The following is a 17,955-nucleotide window of genomic DNA, read 5'->3' as shown; positions in this document are numbered from 1 at the left end:
ACGCAATAATCATTATGAAAATCACGGAATCAGATCTTTCTCAAAAAAGAATCTTTGATACGCAACAAAAATTGTCTGAGCCCGGGTTCGAACCGGGGACCTCTAGTGTGTGAGACTAGCGTGATAACCGACTACACCACCCAGACTTTGTTGACTATACTTTGACATTAAATTAAATGAAATAGTAAGTATCCGGTAGACGACGCGTTTGACTTACACATAACGTAACTGTTGATTAAGTCATGGATTCATGAACTTTATGATAAATAAACGTAAGATCAACCGAGATATTGAAAATGAAGATGCGGACTAATCAGAATCACGAAGGAACTGATGTAATTAAAAACTAGAGGAAAATGCGTTTTTCGTTTTAAGAACGTTTTGATTTCCTCAACGCGTTACATAAGGTGAGCAACAATTTTTTGGGGAAGTCTCAGACAAAAGCTCCAATTTAAATTTACATAAACCAAAATTAATAAAAAATAATAGTAATTTACAAGGATAACTTTTTTCAATTTGTCTTAATGTAGAACAAAAAATTTACCAATCGAGTTTAATGTTCCTTTCAATGTAAAGCTTGTCAATATATTCTATGATAGGTCGCGATGCTTCCATGTACCTCCTCATGTTCTTCTCAACCGATTGATCAGTTTCATTGAGCCGTAAGAGAAGTTGATCCCTCGTCGGAAGTGTATACATTCCGGCGTAAACCGCGGTCCTAACTGCCCATGTATGGAACGGTGCGCAGACTTCGGTGTAAGCCGTGGTCGCAGCGTCTTTCAAGGAATAATCATCAGCGATCAAGAATTGTTCAAAGATGGCTCGGATCAGATCTAAACCTTGTCTAACACGTCTTAGGTTACGCGAATGGCTTCCCGGTGTTTTAACCGTTTCTTTCTCCACGTCTAGATCAAGAATGTTCTGTAACGTGTCGAACGTTTTTGACGCCTCAACCAAATCCTTAACCTTAGCGATGTACTCCATTTCCGCAAATTTGAAAGCGAATCCAAGACAATTGAAGAGAACAGAGACATGAGTACACGCACTGCAGAAATCACAAAGCCTTAATCCGTCTTCGTCTTCTTCGATCTCATCAGACCGTTGCGGTTTCAGCAGATCCGCAAGATCTTCGAAGGCCTCTGTGATTACGGACAAAGGCGTGTTGACTCTGGCTGGCGTGGTACACACGGCGTCTTCGAACATGTCTTCTTCTTCCTGATCTTCTTCTTCTTCTTCCATTGCTTTGTGTCTCTCCTCCTCTTTCTTATATAGCTTCGCCACGATTGCTGAATTTTGTTGAAAACTCTGAATTTTGTTGATTGTGATTGTGATTGTGATGGGTCAGAGAGGAGAAACGTATTTACGAAGAAATGGGAGGAGACGTGTTGTGATTCTGGAAGAATGGGAAACGTAGACTTGCGACTTTTTGTTTTGGAACGTGTATGACTTTTCGGGTCCACCGTTAATTTATTATGGGATTTTTAACTATACAAAGAATAATTAATGGCTATAAATGCTTGTACTTATTTTGGTGAAAGAAATAAGATCTAAGTAAAAAAAATCAAATTGAGGTTCGCAATGTCATATTTGTCAAACAAATATCTTGTACACATGTTTTTCTATTACTAAATTAATTATTAAATCCACAAATATTGATTATAAATGATATCAAAAATTTAATAAAGTCTTTAGCAGGAAAAAAAAAATTAAATTAAATCTTTGTAATCCTTCCATAGTAGAAGGTTTATTGGTTCATGGATTTGATATCCAAACAAAATCATGTGTTATTGATTTCAAAAAAAAAAAATTAAAATCATGTATTGTTTGGTTCTAGTATAAATTATAAATACTAGTTAAATCTATCCATTTTTTTTAGCTTTACGTGATCTTTACTATCCATTGTTTGGAAAACATCGAATGTCTCTTTTATGTAAACACTTATTTTACTTAGGTTACACGAAATAAGTTTCATCGTTAGATTCCAGTGTATTTGGTAGTTTAGATGATTGCTCAACTTAGGTTTAGATGAAAAAAGTTTTTATCTGGCTAGGAATACTAAGGTCTAAAAGAAAAGTTTTGACCTTTTGGATTGCATTGCATTATAGTGAATTTGCAGTTTTCTTCGTTGAAGTTAGTTAGTTTCAAAGAAAAAGATGATTAGGTTAGATTCGGTTTCAGCTTGTGTAACAAATAAAGATGTACAAAGAAGTCTAGAAAGAAAGCGGGCAGTGGGGTAAGGTTGGGAGGGCCAGATAGATGGTCCATTTAGAGAGAATGAGGATCGGCGAGATTTGGGAGTATTAGGGTTTTGCAGCGCTTTTAGAAAGAAAAGGTTAAAAGAGGATAAGGAAGAGTGAAAAAAAGGCAGTCGACAAGAGCAGCACGATGAAGCCGAAGACCAGTGTTCTACCGTTAACGTTGGATGAGAGTGATGAAGTGTTGGACGAGTGGTACAAAGAGGTGTGTTACTGTGGTGGGATGGTGGAATATTACCCGATAGACGGCAGTTACGTTCTATTCGACACCCCAATGCAGAAGCAAAACAAAGAGTTCCTATGAGAGACAAACAAAAAATTTGTGGTAAACCACACACAACAAAGAAAAAAAGTTTAGATATAAGAAATTGTATATAGATCCATTGGTGGCTGAGCTACAAGGTTAGCATTAACTAGTTACTAGTACTTATTTTGCACTTGATTAAAATTCCCACTAGATCTTTAGGGCTAGCTCTAAAATACACTCACGACTGCGACTTATTTAAACTCACTTGTGACACGGTCTTTAAGATAACAAAACACTCTTTATTCTATTTGAAAAAAAAATGTTAAAATGATTTTAATCTTATTTAATGTTTGGGTGCTCGCCAACATAGATAATCTCGTCGTGGGGATTAATCTCCAATACTTACTTGGATAGACAGCGAACGTCTTGACGTTGTGTTGTGAAGATTCATGCTTGGTGATCAGGTTGAGAGCAATGACAATTTTTATCAGTTTTTATTCCAGAGAAAACAATGGTTTGTTGGTCAAAATGTTGGCAATGATGGCCACGATTCTCTCCGTCTCGCCAACTCACGACTTCTGTTTGAGAGGCTAGCTGATCTGCGTGATGTTATTCAATACGACGACTTGGTTTTTGAACGTCAGTTAAGGGAAATGGCTTTCGGTTACAATATGCGGACTACACCCTTAGATCCGCTTCACGGTCATGCGAGCGATACTTTGTCAACGCCTTGCCTCATCTAACGAGGAGAATCTGAGAATTCGAACTAATACTGATATTTTAGCTGGCGGTCAAGCTGTTACCTTTGTCGCTGCTGAAGATGAAGATGACGAATGATCATCTCGTGTTTTAAAGATGTGTGAAAGACTGACCATATCATATCCAAATTTAGTTTTTATTTAATGTTTGGTGTCATTAGTGTCTTAGCTGTAGACTAGAGAACTAGATGCTATCCAAATTGTCTTTATATGATGTTTTGTGTCAATAATGTCTTAGCTATCTGCAGTCATTCACACATCTTTAAAACACATTATTTAAAAAAAAAAATCAATAAATCTATTGTCGAAATATATTTCAAGGATAAAATAATGAGTAAAGATAATCAAATTTATTGAAATTGAAATCTATTGTCTAAATATATTTCAAGAATAAAAATAATGTGTAAAGATAATCAAATTTAGTGAAATATTTCACCATTAATATTTGATAAAACAAGCTTCCCTAAAGCAAAGCAAATAGTTCATATAAGAGACAAACAAAAAAATTATGTTAAAACACACACAACAAAGAAAAAAATGTTTAGATATAAGAAATTGTACCTAGATCCATTGGTGGCTGAACCATAAGGTTAGCATTAACTAGTTAGTACTCATTTTGCACTTGATTAAAGTTCCCACTAAATCTTTAAGGCTAAGCTCTAAAATACACTCACGACTGTGCATAATTCAAACTCACTTGCGACACGGTCTTCAAGATAACAAAACACTTTTCAATCTATTTGAAAAAAATGTTAAAACCTTAAGCTAAATGTCACTCATTACCGAGCTTACAATTTCCATTAGTCAAATAGGCATCAATATGACCCAAGAAACCTAGACTGAGCAATTTCTCCTTGCTTAAACCAAGAGCTCTTCAATTTATCTATTTTTTTTATTTTATTGTTGGTTAGGTTTAATTCACCTAAACCAACATTTTGCACCTATATTTATGCAATTGGTTTTGGATTTATTCATCTAAGACTGAGAACTAACAACACTGGGAAATAAAATTTTCTTCTTTATTCTCAAATCAAAGGAGATGAGACTTGGATTGGTTCGTTACAAAGACGCGGAAACATTAAAACGGATCATACGGTTAAAAACTTTCATTGGCTTTGTTTCATCCTTGTTCACAACCTGGAGATGGAATAGTCCAATGCATTTACCAAGAAATCTGGGGATACATTACAAACACACAAATTCATTATAGATATTATACAATCTCGTTTTGTTCATTATAGATGATTTTTTGCTTTGGTTTCGGTTCGGTTTATTTGTCCAGACCTAGGGGTAAGATTGGTTGGGCCAGATAGATGGCCCATTTAGAGAGAGTGAGGGTCGGCGACATTTGGGAGTATTAGGGTTTTGTGGCGCAAAAAGGTAAAAAGAGGATAAGGAGAGTGAAAAAAACGCAGTCGACAAGAGCACGATGAAACCTAAGACCAGTGTTCGACCGTTGGATGAGAGTGATGAAGTGTTGGACGAGTGGTACAAAGAGGTGTGTTACTGTGGTGGGATGGTGGAATATTACCCGATAGAGGGCAGTTACGTTTTACTCGACACCCCAATGCAGATTTGGGATCAAATCAAGGTTTGTAAAATTAAAGAAAAATCGTAGTTTGTTTGGAATTTGCTTCTGATGTTTGTTGGGTTTTCTTTGGCTCTAGCTTTAAACGCATGTCTCATGTCTAGTAGGAAGTATTGTTCCCATCTGTTGTTTGGTGTCTCTCTAGTCTAAACCCTTTGTAATCTCTGTATGTCTCGTGTTTCTAAATCTCAGTGTCTGCTTGAGGCGTAACTGTTACTGTTTGTGTGTTAAACGCAAGTCTCATGTCTAATAGGAAGCACTGTTCCTGTGTTATCTCTCTGCCTCTCTTGATTTTTGTAATCTCTGTATCTATCGTGCGCCTTACAGGTCTTGTTTGATAGTTCTGCATTGTTAGGCTAAACCCCGTTTAATCTCCTGTTTTGTCTCTTACCCTAGCTGTCTTTACTCTCCTTGTTTTGAAAACGCATCCAATCCAATGTTTCATAGTTATTACTTGTTTGTTAACTCGGGATGTCTCTGTCTGTTGCCCGTCTAATTAAGGCCTAACTTAGTTTGTTTGTCCTTGTTTGGTATCTCTGTTTCTATCACTATTTCTCACTTGACCCTAACTCTTTGCGTCTACTTTTTTTTTTTCTTGTTTGATACCTCTGCATTGGTGGGCTTAAAACAACCCTTTGTAATCTATGTATGTATTCTATCTCTGTCTGTCTCTTAAGCCTAACTGTTCTGTCTACTTTATTTGCAGAACTTTCTTGATGTTGAGATGAAAATTATGAACGTGAAGAAGTGCCACTTCCCACTCTCCTCAAAGGTGAACTCTTGTGCAGACGCTCTGAAGAACTCAATGTATCCGTATCTCAGAAAGTGGATCAGGTCTCCCTCAGACTTGCCTTTGAAGCTGAACCAATGGTGCAATGCTCCAAGGCGTAAGCTCATCACCCCAACTCCGTTTCTCAGGTATCACCAAAACTTCTTTTCCCTTTTTCGTTTCCCTTTTTCTTTTTGCTGTCACTAACTTAAATCTTTCTCTGATTTCAGGTGCCGTGAATTCATGTGGCAAGAAGGACACGGTGCCTTTGCCACTAAGAAAGAGGCCAACGGTGATCTTCTTAAAGTCTTGGAAATGTATCGCTGCCTCTACGAAGAATTACTTGCTGTACCGGTTCTACTAGGCCGGAAGAGCGACAATGAGAAGCTAGTTGGTGGACTATACTCCACTTCTGCTCAGGTGAACCATCTTCTCTCCCCCTTTGCTCATAGGCACATTGATCTGTAATACAGAAATATGCCTAATATGCTCTTCCTTGTTGAAAATTACACTTGCTAGTGCTCATCCATCCTCCTTTTCAGGTTTTCATTCCCGAAACCGGCCATGGTGTGGAAGGTGCTTCAGCCCACTGTTTGGGACAGACCTATGCCAAGACTTTCAACATCTTGTTCGAGGATAAGAATGGAGAGAAGGCAATGGTGTGGCAGACATCTTGGGACCTCAATACCACTGCGGTAAATGAATTTCTGCTATCCCCCTCTCTTACTCTGCCTTCCCAGATCAGATTCTTTTCTTACTCTGTTTCTTGGTTTTTCTTCTCGGTTTCAGATTGGGCTGATGCTTATGATTCATGGAGATGACAAAGGCTTGGTGCTCCCTCCTAGAGTTGCACCTGTTCAAGTTGTCGTGATTCCAGAGATCTGCCAAGGAGTTGATGCCAAAAGAATATATGATGCTTGTGAGGATATTGCCTTGAACTTGGAAAGATCTAGCTTCTTTGTTGAAGTGGAGAAACGTCGGAACATTCCTCTCTCTACCAGGCACACACTGTGGGAGCGGAAAGGAGTTCCACTGAGAATTCAGATTGGACCTGCACAGTTGGACAACAATACGGTAGTGGCTGCTTTTCTTATATCTTGAATTCCTGATATGGTTGTGGAGCAGCAGTTTTCTTATTTCTTTTTTTTTCTTTGCTAGGCTGTCTTAGTTAGACGCGACGATGGATGTAAGAAATCCGTCTCGAGAGACAGTTTGGCCGATGATGTCCATGCCATTCTGGAAGATATCCAAGGCAGCCTCTTCAAGAAGGCCAAAACGAAGAGGGATTCTTGCGTGGAAGAGGTGGAGGATTGGGCGCAGTTCCTCAAAGCGTTGAAGAAGAGACGTCTTGTTCTCGCTCCGTGGTGCGATGAAGAGGGAGTCGAGATGGACATCAAGAGACGCTCAGATGGATTGGCAAAGCATTTTGGGACGCCATTCTCTCAGCCACCAATGAGTCTAGGTACAGTTTATTATATCTAAACATTTTTTTCTTTGTTGTGTGTGTGTGTTTAACACGTTTTTTTTGTTTGTCTCTTACAGGAACTCTTTGCTTTGCTTCTGGGAAGCTTGCAAAGAGTTGGTCCTACTGGACTTGGACTTCTTGCTGAAGAGGTTTGGATGAAAGACTCAGGAGGTTTAGGTGTGGTTTAGGTGTTTTTGATGCTCCTTTTTGGTTATTTTGTTAGTTACCCGAAAGTTGTAACTATTTAAATCTAAAGAAAAATACTAAACAATGGATAGCTAAAAAAGATCTTTTGTAAAGCTAAAAATAATCTTTTGTTAAGCTCTGAATATGATTAGGGTTTTTTGGAGTTTGGAATCCCAAAATTTTAAATTCTCACTTTGTATGTAAAGTGATTGTAGAGTAAGACTTTATATACGAACCGAACTATCTTCGTATTCATCTGAATCATCAGTTCAATCTATAAGGATCATCGATTTCTTTTTGGTGGGTGTCATTTGGTTACCAATAATTTAAGTACGAGACTCTTGCTTTTGGTTTATGGTTCTAATCACTTAGATGACCTTTGTTGCTAAGTGACAAATCGATCACCAGCAAATAAAGTCATTACTTAAAGAAATAAGTCTTCTTAGTCACGGCGCATCATCTAGCTCAGGAATTTGATTTTTATATTGTCTAAAAATTTCAACACAAAATATATGATGAAGAAAAAAAAAAGAAACAAGGAAAACAAACTCAGGGAAATTTTTTTTTGTTAAAAAGACACAGAAACAGATCACACGGTTGAAAACTCTCATTGGCTTTGTTTCATCCTTGTTCACAACCTCGAGATGGAATAGTCCAATGCATCTACCAAGAAATCTGTTGATACATTACAAACACACAAATTCATTTAAATTATACAATCTTGTTTTATTCTTTAGTGAAACTTCAAAATTTTAAGCAAATATATAAAATACGAATTTACCTGCATCATCTTTAGTGAAACACATTGGTGGCTTTATCCTGAAAACGTTCCCATGAAGTCCTCCTTTTCCAACGAGAATTCCAAGTTCTTCATTAAGAGAAAGGAGCAAAACATTTTTTGTTAACCAACTGATGCTCTAATACCTGTAAAATCGATGCATTTAGCTTTAATGTTTCTTTACCTCTAAGTTGCTCAAACAAGACAGCTGTTTCAGCCTTGGCTGGTGTCTTGTCTTTCCGGTCACTCACAAGCTCGATCCCAACCATTAGTCCTCTTCCTCTCACATCTCCAATGACTGAAACCAAACAGACACGGTTGTAAGTAAGTAAAAACAGAGTAACCATCTGATTAAGAAAAGCTCAAAGATTGTTTGGTACTTACTATCATGTCTTTTCTGCAGATCTTTCAAACGTTGAATAAGGTGTGAACCAACTTCAGCACAATGTTCTTGGCGTTTCTCCTTGTCAATAACGTTTAGAACAGCAAGTCCACCAGCTGAACAAACCGGGTTTCCACCAAATGTGTTGAACAGAATCTTGCTAGCTAAAACACTCGCGATTTCTGGTGTAGTCACCACAGCTCCTAATGGCAATCCATTTCCAATTCCCTGTGTATTGAACCGGTGCCAATTATTAGTAGACTACTACACCTGTTTGTTTAAGTATATAACATTAAATGTAGTCAAAGATTGGAGAACAGAGTAAATAAACAATGGTAACAACTTCTTTTGACAAACCTTTGCCATTGTGACTATGTCAGGAACCACATCTTGAGTCTGGAAACCCCAATAATGACTTCCTGTTCTCCCAAATCCAGTTTGGACTTCATCGGCAATGCATACACCACCAGCGTTGCGAACAATTTCATAAACCGACTTTAAGTAACCAGGAGCCAATTCTACAGCCCCTCCGACCCCCTGAAATAAGGATGATAATGGCATGGTGATAATTATGCTCAAGAGAGTGGTAAATCACTAAATTTCACTTGATGGTCTGTTTAAACAAAAACCTGGATGGTCTCTGCGATAAATCCCGCTACTTTTCCAGAGGTACCATACTCGATGTGGTCTTTGACATCTTTAGCATAAAGAGAACCATCAGAGCCAAAGACTCCACGGTATGGATCTGGATTTACAACGTGATGGATTTCCCCCTGCACAATAACATTATTGGCAAATAAATATTCCAGACACACTATCGCAGAGAACTACATTGCAGAGACATTGATTCTGATGGGTCTAAAACGTTGGTAAAGGTGAAGTAAAAGAATCGGCTTGAAATTTCAGAAAACTATATGGTCACTCAAGCGCAGAGAGGCAAAAAAATCTCAACTTTGAAAAGGAATCAATTCGATTTTTCGTTAAATGAAAGTCTTTGGGACAAACCTGTGGTAATGGGTACTTCCATGTGTTCAGAGCTGTTAGTCCAATGGTATTAGAACTTCCACCATGATAAGCATTTCTCAAGGAAATCATCTCAAGGCTACCAGTGTAAAGCCTAGCCATCATCATCGCTAGCTCATTAGCTTCTGATCCAGAATTCACAAAGTATACAACCTGCATCCAAATCGTAAAGCTTGCTGATTCCTCGATGAACCAACAACAGAAACCTAACTACATCATAGTTCTCAAGTTGCTTCAGACTTCTTTCTTTAAATCTCAAGTACCTTTAGATTTCCAGGCATCTTAGCAGCTAATGCTTCAGCGAAATCGCCTATGGCATGATGCAGGTAAATGGTCGTCGCATGCTGAAGAAGCTTGCTCTGTTCCACGATAGCATTTAGAATCTCCGGATGGCAGTGACCGCACGAGACAGTGACTATTCCAGCAAAGGCATCAAGATATCGCCTACCACTCTCATCAAACAAGTACTGCATCTTCCCTTCAACAATGTTAAGCTGCAAGATAACAGGAAGACTGAATCAGTAGTATCAGATCCAAATGTCACAGCATGGAGAAAATTGCAATCAAGGCCACATGATTTCCAATGGCTCTGGCACAGAGTTAAATTGATCAATGGATTCTATATCTGGAGATTTTCAAATTCCTCAAATCGTCTTCTGGATTTCTACGATTAGAATAAGCAGAACCCTAACAATTGATCATAACGATTTATGCTACAATCTGGAGCTTATGAATCGAAAAACCACAAACAGAAATTCGAAATCCTTGATTGAGTACTGATAAATCGCGATCGCCAGAAACCAACATAACAAAATTTGAATTCGATTTCAGCAGAACTGAGAAACGAAAACATAAACGGACGTACAGGCTTTTGGTAGAAGTGGAAAAGAGAAGGTCCGAGAAACTTCTTCCGTTTCTGGAAAACTTCATCGGCGGAAGGACCTTTATACGGCCGTGGCTGGTAATCGAACGGCGGAATCTGCGGCGGAGCATCAGCAATCGAAGGAGAAGTGGAGAAATCAGCACGGAGGAGAGAAATCTCACGGCGATGATAGATACCGGAAGAAGAATTCGTAGCTCTATCGAGAGCTCTCTTCAGGAGTTGCCTTTGTAACGCCATTTATTAGAAAGATAATGACAAGTTTGTCAGATCACACTTATGTATTTCTAGTGTGGTCAATAAGATTAATCCTAGAGTTTTAAGTAGGAATCAAATGATGACGTGTCAAAGATGATTCTTAAAAAAAGATTCTTAACCCCATTAAGATTCCATTTGAATTAAGCAATGACAGTGACACAGTAACAAATCTCTGCCGATTATCCTCTGCAAATTAAATATGACGTGTCACTGACTAGAGGCGGAGTATCCAAGATATGTATTATCCTCCAAATCTTTTAATTTTAAATTTAGTTACGATAATATGTTTAAAATAAAATTAAAAAACACTAATTGACCGTTAACACTTAAAACGGCTTGATCGATCAAGATGATTTGTTCATTCTTTCAAATAAAATTATTTTAATTTTCGAAACGAGAATTTTTCCTATTGGAGAAATAAAATCATGTTGTTGTTAAGTTAGAAGATTAGCTCAGCGTTGAAGCAATTTTTACATTGGCCTTACTAATTAGCTTGAAAACAATAAGATTATTTTGTGTGCATGTTCATATCATGGATGGCTTTAACACAAAACAAAAGTAGTGTCTAATTCATAATGTTTTTTGTTCATCTTTCCACAATAATCTTTTGTTTTGATTATTAAAATAAAGTGAAATAATCGAAAGAGTTAGTCAGACGTGTACATGACTATCACTTGAGGGAGGCAACGTACACAATCATCAAGTCATGCTAATAACAACTAACGCATTTAATTAAGATCTTATTTTGTCTTTTATTCGTCATCGACGGCCCCCACTAATGCAAGAGCATAACGTTACTAATTTAATTCCAATATTCTCCATAACAACTGTTATGATTAAAGAAAAATCTCTGGATCAATAATATTATCGCAGAAAAAAAATTATTATTGTTTTTTTTATTCATCGAATAAAAGGTTAATAGTCATCACAAGTTCGATGATTATATATAATGGAAAACAAAGTCAAATCCAAATTTCAATATCCTGAAGGGAACCCTCCTTTCCTTGGATCACTGACCGCCACAAGCTTACTCATTCCACCGGAGCTTCCATCGGATTCTTCAACTATGAACTGAGAAATCGTCCCTCCGGCAATCGGCATTAGGACATGGCCTTTCTTCTCCAACACAAGTCTTGTCTCTTCAGGAATCTCAAAATGGTCATTATACACTGTCGTCCAATTCTCATACGAAGCTTTGTTCGGTATCAGCTGCATTTATGAAGTTACAAAAATAAAATCTTGTTATGACCAAAAAACAAGAAAGTTTCTATCTTGGGTATAAAAGGAGCAAAAAAAAGAGAGAGCAAAAACCTGGTGGTAGATTCTTGGAGCAACAACGGAAGAGAGAGGATCCATGTTGAGGAAGAAATGATTCAAGTAAACTTCTGTTGTACCGGCGATGATGAACATTCCTCCGCTCGCACCCAGTGCTGCTTTCACTTTACCGTCCTGTGTAAACCAACACAGAAAAAATTATCGTTTAGAACCCAAATTCAGAGTTCCTTGTAACACAAGAATTAGGGTTTTTTTCCTTGCCTTGAGTACAATGGTGGGAGTCATAGATGACAAAGGTCGTTTCCCCGGACGGATGAAGTTAGCTGGTGCCGGTGGCGGCACATCTGGGCCACCTCCGGATTTCATTGGGATCGAGAAATCGTCCATTTCGTTGTTTAGAACAATTCCAGTGCTCGGAGACAGCATTATTGCCCCAAAGTATCCGTTGATTGTAGTAGTCATTGAAACAGCATTTCTCTCCGAATCTATTATCGATAAATGGCTCGTCCCATGATCCTTTATCTGATTCCATCTATGAATAGGAGAAATGATAAACCCAGACATGAAGAAAAAATATTTTGCGGTCTTTAACAAATTGAAAAAACTTACTTGCCACCGTAAAATTTTGGACCAAAGGTCTTCTCATCGTTTATCTTGCTCTTCAAGTCTTGCGCAAACTTTGGAGACAACATATCTGAAACAACCTTGGTAACATCAGGGACGAAATCTGGATCCCCGAGGTTCATTCTTACCGCGAATGCATGTTTGAGAGCCTCAACTAGTCGATGAACACCGAGGGCGCCGTGAACACCATATGGAATACCATATTGAGCAAGAATGTTCAAAATCTGCAACACAAGAGAAACTCCAAAAGATAAACCTAGGTTTGATGAAATGTGAAATTTTCACAAAAATACTTTACTTACAAGCATCATTGCAGGGCCACCAGATGAAGGAGGAGGCATGCCGAGTAATCGGTATCCAAGAATATCCGCAGATAATGGTTCTTTAACCTTAACGTTGTAATTCTGCAAATCTTTCAAAGTGATTATTCCTCCTGATTTTTGTATATCACTCACTAGGTTAGCCCCAACCGTGCCATTGTAAAACGCTTTTGGACCGTATTCAGCGATTTGGCTTAGTGTAAAAGCCAATTTTGGGTTCTGGAAAATCGTCCCTGGTTTCTTGAGCTCTCCATTTGAAACAAAAAGCTCAGAGAGACCTTTGTCTGCTAAGATATCGCTTCTAGTCGCGTTCATCTGCATATAGAGATATTTTGAAATCTCGAAACCTTCAGCTGCAAGTTTCTCTGCGGGTTCCACTAACTGCTTCCATGGTAACTTCCCGTGTTTTGTCCAAGCCGTGAATAGACCAGCGACTTCCCCGGGAACGGCTACTGATAAGGCTCCTTTCTTCTTTTGCTCAGGATTACCACCATACATATTCTACATCAAGAGAAACATTCAGTGATCCAAAAAATACAGATGTTCTTATATACACCAAGAGCAAGCACAAACACTGTCCATGACTCAAAAATGTTTATCCAAAATGCACATTTTGATAAGAGTAAAAAGAAAGACATTATTACTAAAACGTGTTACCTCAGAGGCGCTTAGAGGAGCGGTTTCTCTAGAATCATAAGCTATTTCTTCGCCATTAGCGAGTTTGATTACTATAAACGCTCCACCGCCTACACCGCTAGACGCGGGACTGACAACGCCCAAACAAAGAGCAGCAGCCACCGACGCATCAATCGCGTTTCCTCCTTGACGAAGAACATTCGTCCCGATTTCAGAACACCGCCCATCGTCCGTCGCAACCGCACCGTGATACGCAACAATACTTTGCTGATTTTTCTCAGCATTAGCGTTTTGCAGAAACGCGATTAGAAGAAGAGCGACCGTCGCAGTACGAACAAGCAGCATTGCTAGTATCAATAGAGAATCAAACCAGTGATTAATCACAGAACGTAACATAATACATATTAGTTGACGATTTTCTTTTTGTTTTTGATTTAAAGAAATTAAAAAACAAAATAACTTACAATTCATATGGATGTCTCTATCTCAGAAGGTCTCTTCTTCTTTCGTCCTTAGGGACAAGAGTTTGTTCAGACGAGTATTAATAAGACCTGTGGTCAAACTCTCATCTGAGCTTTTCATGGAAGGTAAATTATCAATGTAAAACGCTTTCCAAAATGAAGGTAAATTATGAATGTAAAACCCTTCATTCCAAAGTTGTAACTCTTTAATAATAAATTTCCTTCTTTTGTTGGTCAATGTTTTAAATGTTCTTTATATGACCTAAAGGTATAATAATTAATTATCTATGCTTATTTTAAGGAAATCATAAAAATAAAAGAAGGGAAGAATTGATTTTATCTTGTATAAATTGTAAAAGATCTATAGGTGGCAATAATATTGATCTCTTAATGCTTGTTTTTTGGTAGTGTCTCATTTTTGGTAGTTAATTACTTAATTTACATCAATTAACTAAGATAATCTAACTTAATTTAGCTTAGCAGTATACAAAATATATGAAATATAATCTTTATATATATCCCATTTTATTAATTCTGAAATTTATGCTTAATCATTCTGGTTGCTTCTTAAAATGCTTTACTTTTTTTTTCAAATATATGAAATATGTTTATATTTGTAAAGATTGATCATCCCCAATGAAATTTGTTTTTGTTAGCCACTGCATGTAGGAGGCATACATCGACACACTCATTGGGCCAAATAAATTATTTCATATATTCGGCAACGAGTTTTGATAGTGAGATTTAAACTTTAAAAATAAAATAAAAATTTGATATATATTCGGTGCAATAAGCCAATAAACAATGAAAAAAAAAATAATTAATCCCGATCTCAATATCCTGAAGGGAACCCTCCTTTTCTAGGATCACTTACTGCCACAAGCTCACTCCTTCCGCCGGAGTTCCGGCCGGATTCTTGAACTATGAACTGAGCAATCGTCCCTCCGGCGATGGGCGATAGGACATGACCTTTCTTCTCCAACACAACTCTTGTCGCTTTAGGAATCTCGAAATGATCATTGAATACTGTGGTCCAATTCTCATACGATACTCTGTTTGGTATCAGCTGAAAATGACATAACCAATAGCAAATTTTAGTTACGAAGCAAAGAACAAGGTAAGTTTCTATTTTGGGTAAAAGAAATAAAAACAAAAAAAGCAAAAAACCTGATGGTAGATTCTTGGAGCTAAGACGGAAGAAAAAGGATCCATCTTGAGGAAAAAGTGATTCAAGTAAACTTCCGTTGTCCCAGCAATAATGTTGGCTCCTCCGCTCGCTCCCACCGCGGCTTTCACTTTACCATCCTACGTAAACAAAATTGGAGAAAACGATATTTTAGACCCCTAATTAAGAGTTTCGTGTAACACAAGTAATAGGTTTAATTTTTCCTTACCTTGAGTACAATGGTGGGTGACATAGAGGACAAAGGTCGTTTTCCAGGACGGATGAAGTTAGCTGGTGCTGGTGGTGGAACATCTAAGTTACCGTTTGATTTCATCGGGATTGAGAAATCGTCCATTTCGTTGTTCAGAACTATTCCTGTGCTCGGAGATAGCATCAATGCCCCAAAGTAGCCATTTATTGTACTAGTCATTGACACAGCATTCCTCTCGCGATCTATGATCGATAAATGACTTGTCCCGTGGTCGTCGATCTGATTCCACCTACGAATTGGAGAAATAAAGATCTATAAATCATGAATTTAAGAAGAAATTTGTGGGTTTTAACAAATATTAAAACTTACATGCCGCCGTAATATTTTGGATCAAAGGTTTTTTCGTCGTTTATCTTTCTCTTCAAATCTTGTGCAAACTTTGGAGACAACATATCCGAAACAACCTTGGTAATATCAGTGAAATCTGGATCCCCTAGGTTCATTCTAACTGCGAACGCATGTTTCAGAGCTTCGATTAGTCGATGAACACCGAGAGGGCCTGAAACACCTGATGGAATCCCATATTGGGAAAGAATGTTCAAAACCTGCAACACAAGAAACTCCGTATAAATATTTAGTAAACCAAGGTTTCATAAAATGTGAAACTGCCACGAAAGAAACCGAACTTACAAGCATCATTGCAGCGCCACCGGATGAAGGAGGAGGCATACCAAGTACTCGATATCCAAGAATGTCTGCGGCCAACGGTTCGTTAATCTTAACTCTATAACTTTGCAGATCTTTCAAAGTTATTATCCCTCCAGATTTAAGGATATCTCTCGCTAGGTTAACCCCAACTGTGCCATTGTAAAATGCTTTTGGACCGTACTCTCCAATTAGCCTTAAGGTTAAAGCCAAGTTTGGGTTATGGCAAATCGTCCCTGGTTTCTTGAGCTCTCCATTTGAAACAAATAGGTCAGAGAGACCTTTGTCTGCTAAGATATCGCTTCTAGTCGCATTCATCTGCATATAAAGATACTTTGAAATCTTGAATCCCTCTGCAAGTTTCTCTGCAGGACTCACTAACCGCTTCCACGGTAGCTTCCCGTGTTGTTTCCAAGCCGTGAATAGACCTGCGACTTCCCCGGGAACGCCTACTGATAAGGCTCCTTTCTTCTTTAGCTCAACATTACCTCCATACATATTCTGCATCAAGTGATACAACCAATAAATGCATTTGATTCAAAAACATTTAAGGAAAACGCTATTTAAACTCATGAGAAAAAACCAAGACTGTCATATTCATAAAGGTTGAGAAAAAGTCTATTTAAGGTCATAAATAGACTAGAGGAAAATAAATGTTTAAACGAAATGTTAATTAAGAAACACTTTAATATGATAAACCGTTGGAAAAGTTTAAGCTCAAGATCACAAAAAGGCTATTTTAAGCTCAAGATCACAAAAAGGCTATTTGAGAGACCTCAGCAACACTATTACCCCCATACAATGTTCTACACCAAGAACAAGAACAAAGATTGTCTATGATTCTAAAACTTCAACGAAAACGCATATATGAAAACGCATATTTGATCAAAGTAGGAAAGACATTATTCCTAAAACGCGTTTTACCTCAGTGGCGCTTAAAGGAGCGGTTTCTCTAGAATCATAAGCGATTTCTTTCCCACCAGCTATCTTAACCACTGTAAACGCTCCACCGCCTATACCGCTAGACGCGGGACTGACAACGCCCAAACAAAGAGCAGCAGCCACCGACGCATCAATCGCGTTTCCTCCTTCACGAAGAACATTCATCCCGATTACAGAACACCGTCCATCATCCGTTGCAACCGCACCGCGGGACTTAACAATACTCTGCTGTCTTTTCTGAGCCGCAGCGTTTTGCAGAAACGCGATTATAAAAAGAACGATCGTCACTGTTCGAACTAGCGACATTGCTACTATATATTGATGGAGAAACAAACAAAGAGATTTAATCACAGAGGATAAACAAAAAAAAGTTGATCTTCAACGTTTAAACAACAACGGATTCATATAAACAATAAATTTGAAAGAATCATCGAACTTTCCCAAAAAATTGAAAATAGAGATTAGTCAACTATTGACAACGTTTAAACCAGTCTCACGCGTATACGCAAAAAAGCTCAAAGCCACCAAAGACTTTATGTTACTGTCTTTGACCACACACGAAAAAAACTTAAAACTTGAATTTGACTCCCAAGAAAATAACGAAACTTTATATTTCTTATTCTTTGAGCCAAAGCCATCCAAGAAAAATTCAGAGTTCTTCTAAAACATGAGTGGGAAATTCATAAACTTGAAATAACGACTTACATGAAAATCAATAATTCATCCAAGAAAATCTCCAATAATATTAATGAAGCTTGTTAATAAAAATATCAAATAGTCGATTGTTAGGTGGAACAATCGTTGACTTCTGAATTTAGAGAAACAAAACAACTTACAATTTATAGGGACGTCTCGTTCTTGGCGACAACAAAGAGATTGTTCAGACTCTGCCCAAAAGTTTCAATTGAGTTTTCTATGGAAGGTAGAGGATGAGATATAAACTATGATGTATACGTTGCGGCCAAGTCATTTAATTAAATGTCCACAGAGTTTCAAAAGTCTTTAATTATACGTTGAAGCACTTATT

The 17,955-nt window shown here is 37.8% G+C and overlaps 5 protein-coding genes and 1 non-coding gene across 8 annotated transcripts; 1 reads left to right on the top strand and 5 right to left on the bottom strand.

Moving 5' to 3' along the window:
- Positions 1 to 72: 72 nt before the first annotated feature.
- Positions 73 to 146, bottom strand: TRNAV-CAC. Its single transcript has one exon. It is a non-coding gene; the product is annotated as a tRNA-Val (tRNA).
- A 215-nt stretch (positions 147 to 361) lies between these two features.
- LOC9304994 (ACD11 homolog protein) lies at positions 362 to 1,550 on the bottom strand. Its single transcript, XM_002866829.2, has one exon. The coding sequence runs from the start codon at positions 1,237 to 1,239 to the stop codon at positions 541 to 543; it is 699 nt and encodes a 232-aa protein (XP_002866875.1). The 5' UTR covers positions 1,240 to 1,550; the 3' UTR covers positions 362 to 540.
- A 3,089-nt stretch (positions 1,551 to 4,639) lies between these two features.
- LOC110226597 (proline--tRNA ligase, cytoplasmic-like) lies at positions 4,640 to 7,456 on the top strand. Its single transcript, XM_021018605.1, has 7 exons — positions 4,640 to 4,851; positions 5,555 to 5,766; positions 5,848 to 6,037; positions 6,160 to 6,312; positions 6,407 to 6,691; positions 6,776 to 7,079; positions 7,160 to 7,456. Exons 1-7 carry the CDS (start codon positions 4,690 to 4,692, stop codon positions 7,225 to 7,227), a joined length of 1,374 nt encoding a protein of 457 aa, XP_020874264.1. The 5' UTR covers positions 4,640 to 4,689; the 3' UTR covers positions 7,228 to 7,456.
- A 251-nt stretch (positions 7,457 to 7,707) lies between these two features.
- Positions 7,708 to 10,693, bottom strand: LOC9302946 (alanine--glyoxylate aminotransferase 2 homolog 1, mitochondrial). Its single transcript, XM_021018604.1, has 9 exons — positions 10,317 to 10,693; positions 9,715 to 9,945; positions 9,434 to 9,604; positions 9,058 to 9,201; positions 8,786 to 8,965; positions 8,431 to 8,656; positions 8,231 to 8,344; positions 8,050 to 8,136; positions 7,708 to 7,943 (listed from the first exon to the last, which is right to left on the bottom strand). Exons 1-9 carry the CDS (start codon positions 10,569 to 10,571, stop codon positions 7,900 to 7,902), a joined length of 1,452 nt encoding a protein of 483 aa, XP_020874263.1. The 5' UTR covers positions 10,572 to 10,693; the 3' UTR covers positions 7,708 to 7,899.
- Positions 10,694 to 11,453: 760 nt separating this feature from the next.
- Positions 11,454 to 14,095, bottom strand: LOC9302945 (gamma-glutamyltranspeptidase 2). Its single transcript, XM_021019156.1, has 7 exons — positions 13,909 to 14,095; positions 13,466 to 13,791; positions 12,791 to 13,309; positions 12,474 to 12,712; positions 12,126 to 12,396; positions 11,901 to 12,038; positions 11,454 to 11,798 (listed from the first exon to the last, which is right to left on the bottom strand). The coding sequence occupies exons 1-7, from the start codon at positions 13,913 to 13,915 to the stop codon at positions 11,565 to 11,567; spliced, it is 1,734 nt and encodes a 577-aa protein (XP_020874815.1). The 5' UTR covers positions 13,916 to 14,095; the 3' UTR covers positions 11,454 to 11,564.
- Positions 14,096 to 14,584: 489 nt separating this feature from the next.
- LOC9304993 (gamma-glutamyltranspeptidase 1) lies at positions 14,585 to 17,894 on the bottom strand. Of its 3 annotated transcripts, none has more exons than XM_021019026.1 (7): positions 17,765 to 17,894; positions 16,911 to 17,236; positions 15,972 to 16,487; positions 15,651 to 15,886; positions 15,300 to 15,570; positions 15,073 to 15,210; positions 14,597 to 14,971 (listed from the first exon to the last, which is right to left on the bottom strand). In XM_021019026.1, the coding sequence occupies exons 2-7, from the start codon at positions 17,232 to 17,234 to the stop codon at positions 14,738 to 14,740; spliced, it is 1,719 nt and encodes a 572-aa protein (XP_020874685.1). In that variant the 5' UTR covers positions 17,235 to 17,236; positions 17,765 to 17,894; the 3' UTR covers positions 14,597 to 14,737. The 3 variants fall into 3 exon arrangements, with proteins under 3 accessions (XP_020874684.1, XP_020874685.1, XP_020874683.1); XM_021019024.1 differs by having other exon boundaries at positions 16,911 to 17,239; positions 17,765 to 17,893; XM_021019025.1 differs by lacking the exon at positions 17,765 to 17,894 and having other exon boundaries at positions 14,585 to 14,971; positions 16,911 to 17,621.
- Positions 17,895 to 17,955: the final 61 nt, after the last annotated feature.

Source organism: Arabidopsis lyrata (assembly GCF_000004255.2).
Source record: "Arabidopsis lyrata subsp. lyrata unplaced genomic scaffold ARALYscaffold_7, whole genome shotgun sequence".
Taxonomy (NCBI): Eukaryota; Viridiplantae; Streptophyta; class Magnoliopsida; order Brassicales; family Brassicaceae; genus Arabidopsis; species Arabidopsis lyrata.
Note: the sequence above shows the minus strand (reverse complement) of the source record. Positions and strands in the feature narration are given on the sequence as shown.

What these genes read in the sequence shown, in the direction of transcription:
- LOC9304994 (XM_002866829.2), bottom strand. Translation starts at nt 1,239, where the DNA reads ATGGAAGAAGAAGAAGAAGATCAGGAAGAAGAAGACATGTTCGAAGAC.
- LOC110226597 (XM_021018605.1), top strand. Translation starts at nt 4,690, where the DNA reads ATGAAACCTAAGACCAGTGTTCGACCGTTGGATGAGAGTGATGAAGTG. An exon ending in ACCCCAACTCCGTTTCTCAG is followed by an intron (nt 5,767 to 5,847) that starts GTATCACCAAAA and finishes CTCTGATTTCAG; the next exon opens with GTGCCGTGAATTCATGTGGC. An exon ending in TATACTCCACTTCTGCTCAG is followed by an intron (nt 6,038 to 6,159) that starts GTGAACCATCTT and finishes CCTCCTTTTCAG; the next exon opens with GTTTTCATTCCCGAAACCGG.
- LOC9302946 (XM_021018604.1), bottom strand. Translation starts at nt 10,571, where the DNA reads ATGGCGTTACAAAGGCAACTCCTGAAGAGAGCTCTCGATAGAGCTACG. An exon ending in ACATAGTCACAATGGCAAAG is followed by an intron (nt 8,657 to 8,785) that starts GTTTGTCAAAAG and finishes TTCAATACACAG; the next exon opens with GGAATTGGAAATGGATTGCC. An exon ending in TTTCACTAAAGATGATGCAG is followed by an intron (nt 7,944 to 8,049) that starts GTAAATTCGTAT and finishes ATGTATCAACAG; the next exon opens with ATTTCTTGGTAGATGCATTG.
- LOC9302945 (XM_021019156.1), bottom strand. An exon ending in CTCCTCTAAGCGCCTCTGAG is followed by an intron (nt 13,310 to 13,465) that starts GTAACACGTTTT and finishes CTCTTGATGTAG; the next exon opens with AATATGTATGGTGGTAATCC. An exon ending in GTGGCCCTGCAATGATGCTT is followed by an intron (nt 12,713 to 12,790) that starts GTAAGTAAAGTA and finishes CTTGTGTTGCAG; the next exon opens with ATTTTGAACATTCTTGCTCA.
- LOC9304993 (XM_021019026.1), bottom strand. Translation starts at nt 17,234, where the DNA reads ATGTCGCTAGTTCGAACAGTGACGATCGTTCTTTTTATAATCGCGTTT. An exon ending in CTCCTTTAAGCGCCACTGAG is followed by an intron (nt 16,488 to 16,910) that starts GTAAAACGCGTT and finishes CACTTGATGCAG; the next exon opens with AATATGTATGGAGGTAATGT. An exon ending in CTCCAAGAATCTACCATCAG is followed by an intron (nt 14,972 to 15,072) that starts GTTTTTTGCTTT and finishes TGTCATTTTCAG; the next exon opens with CTGATACCAAACAGAGTATC.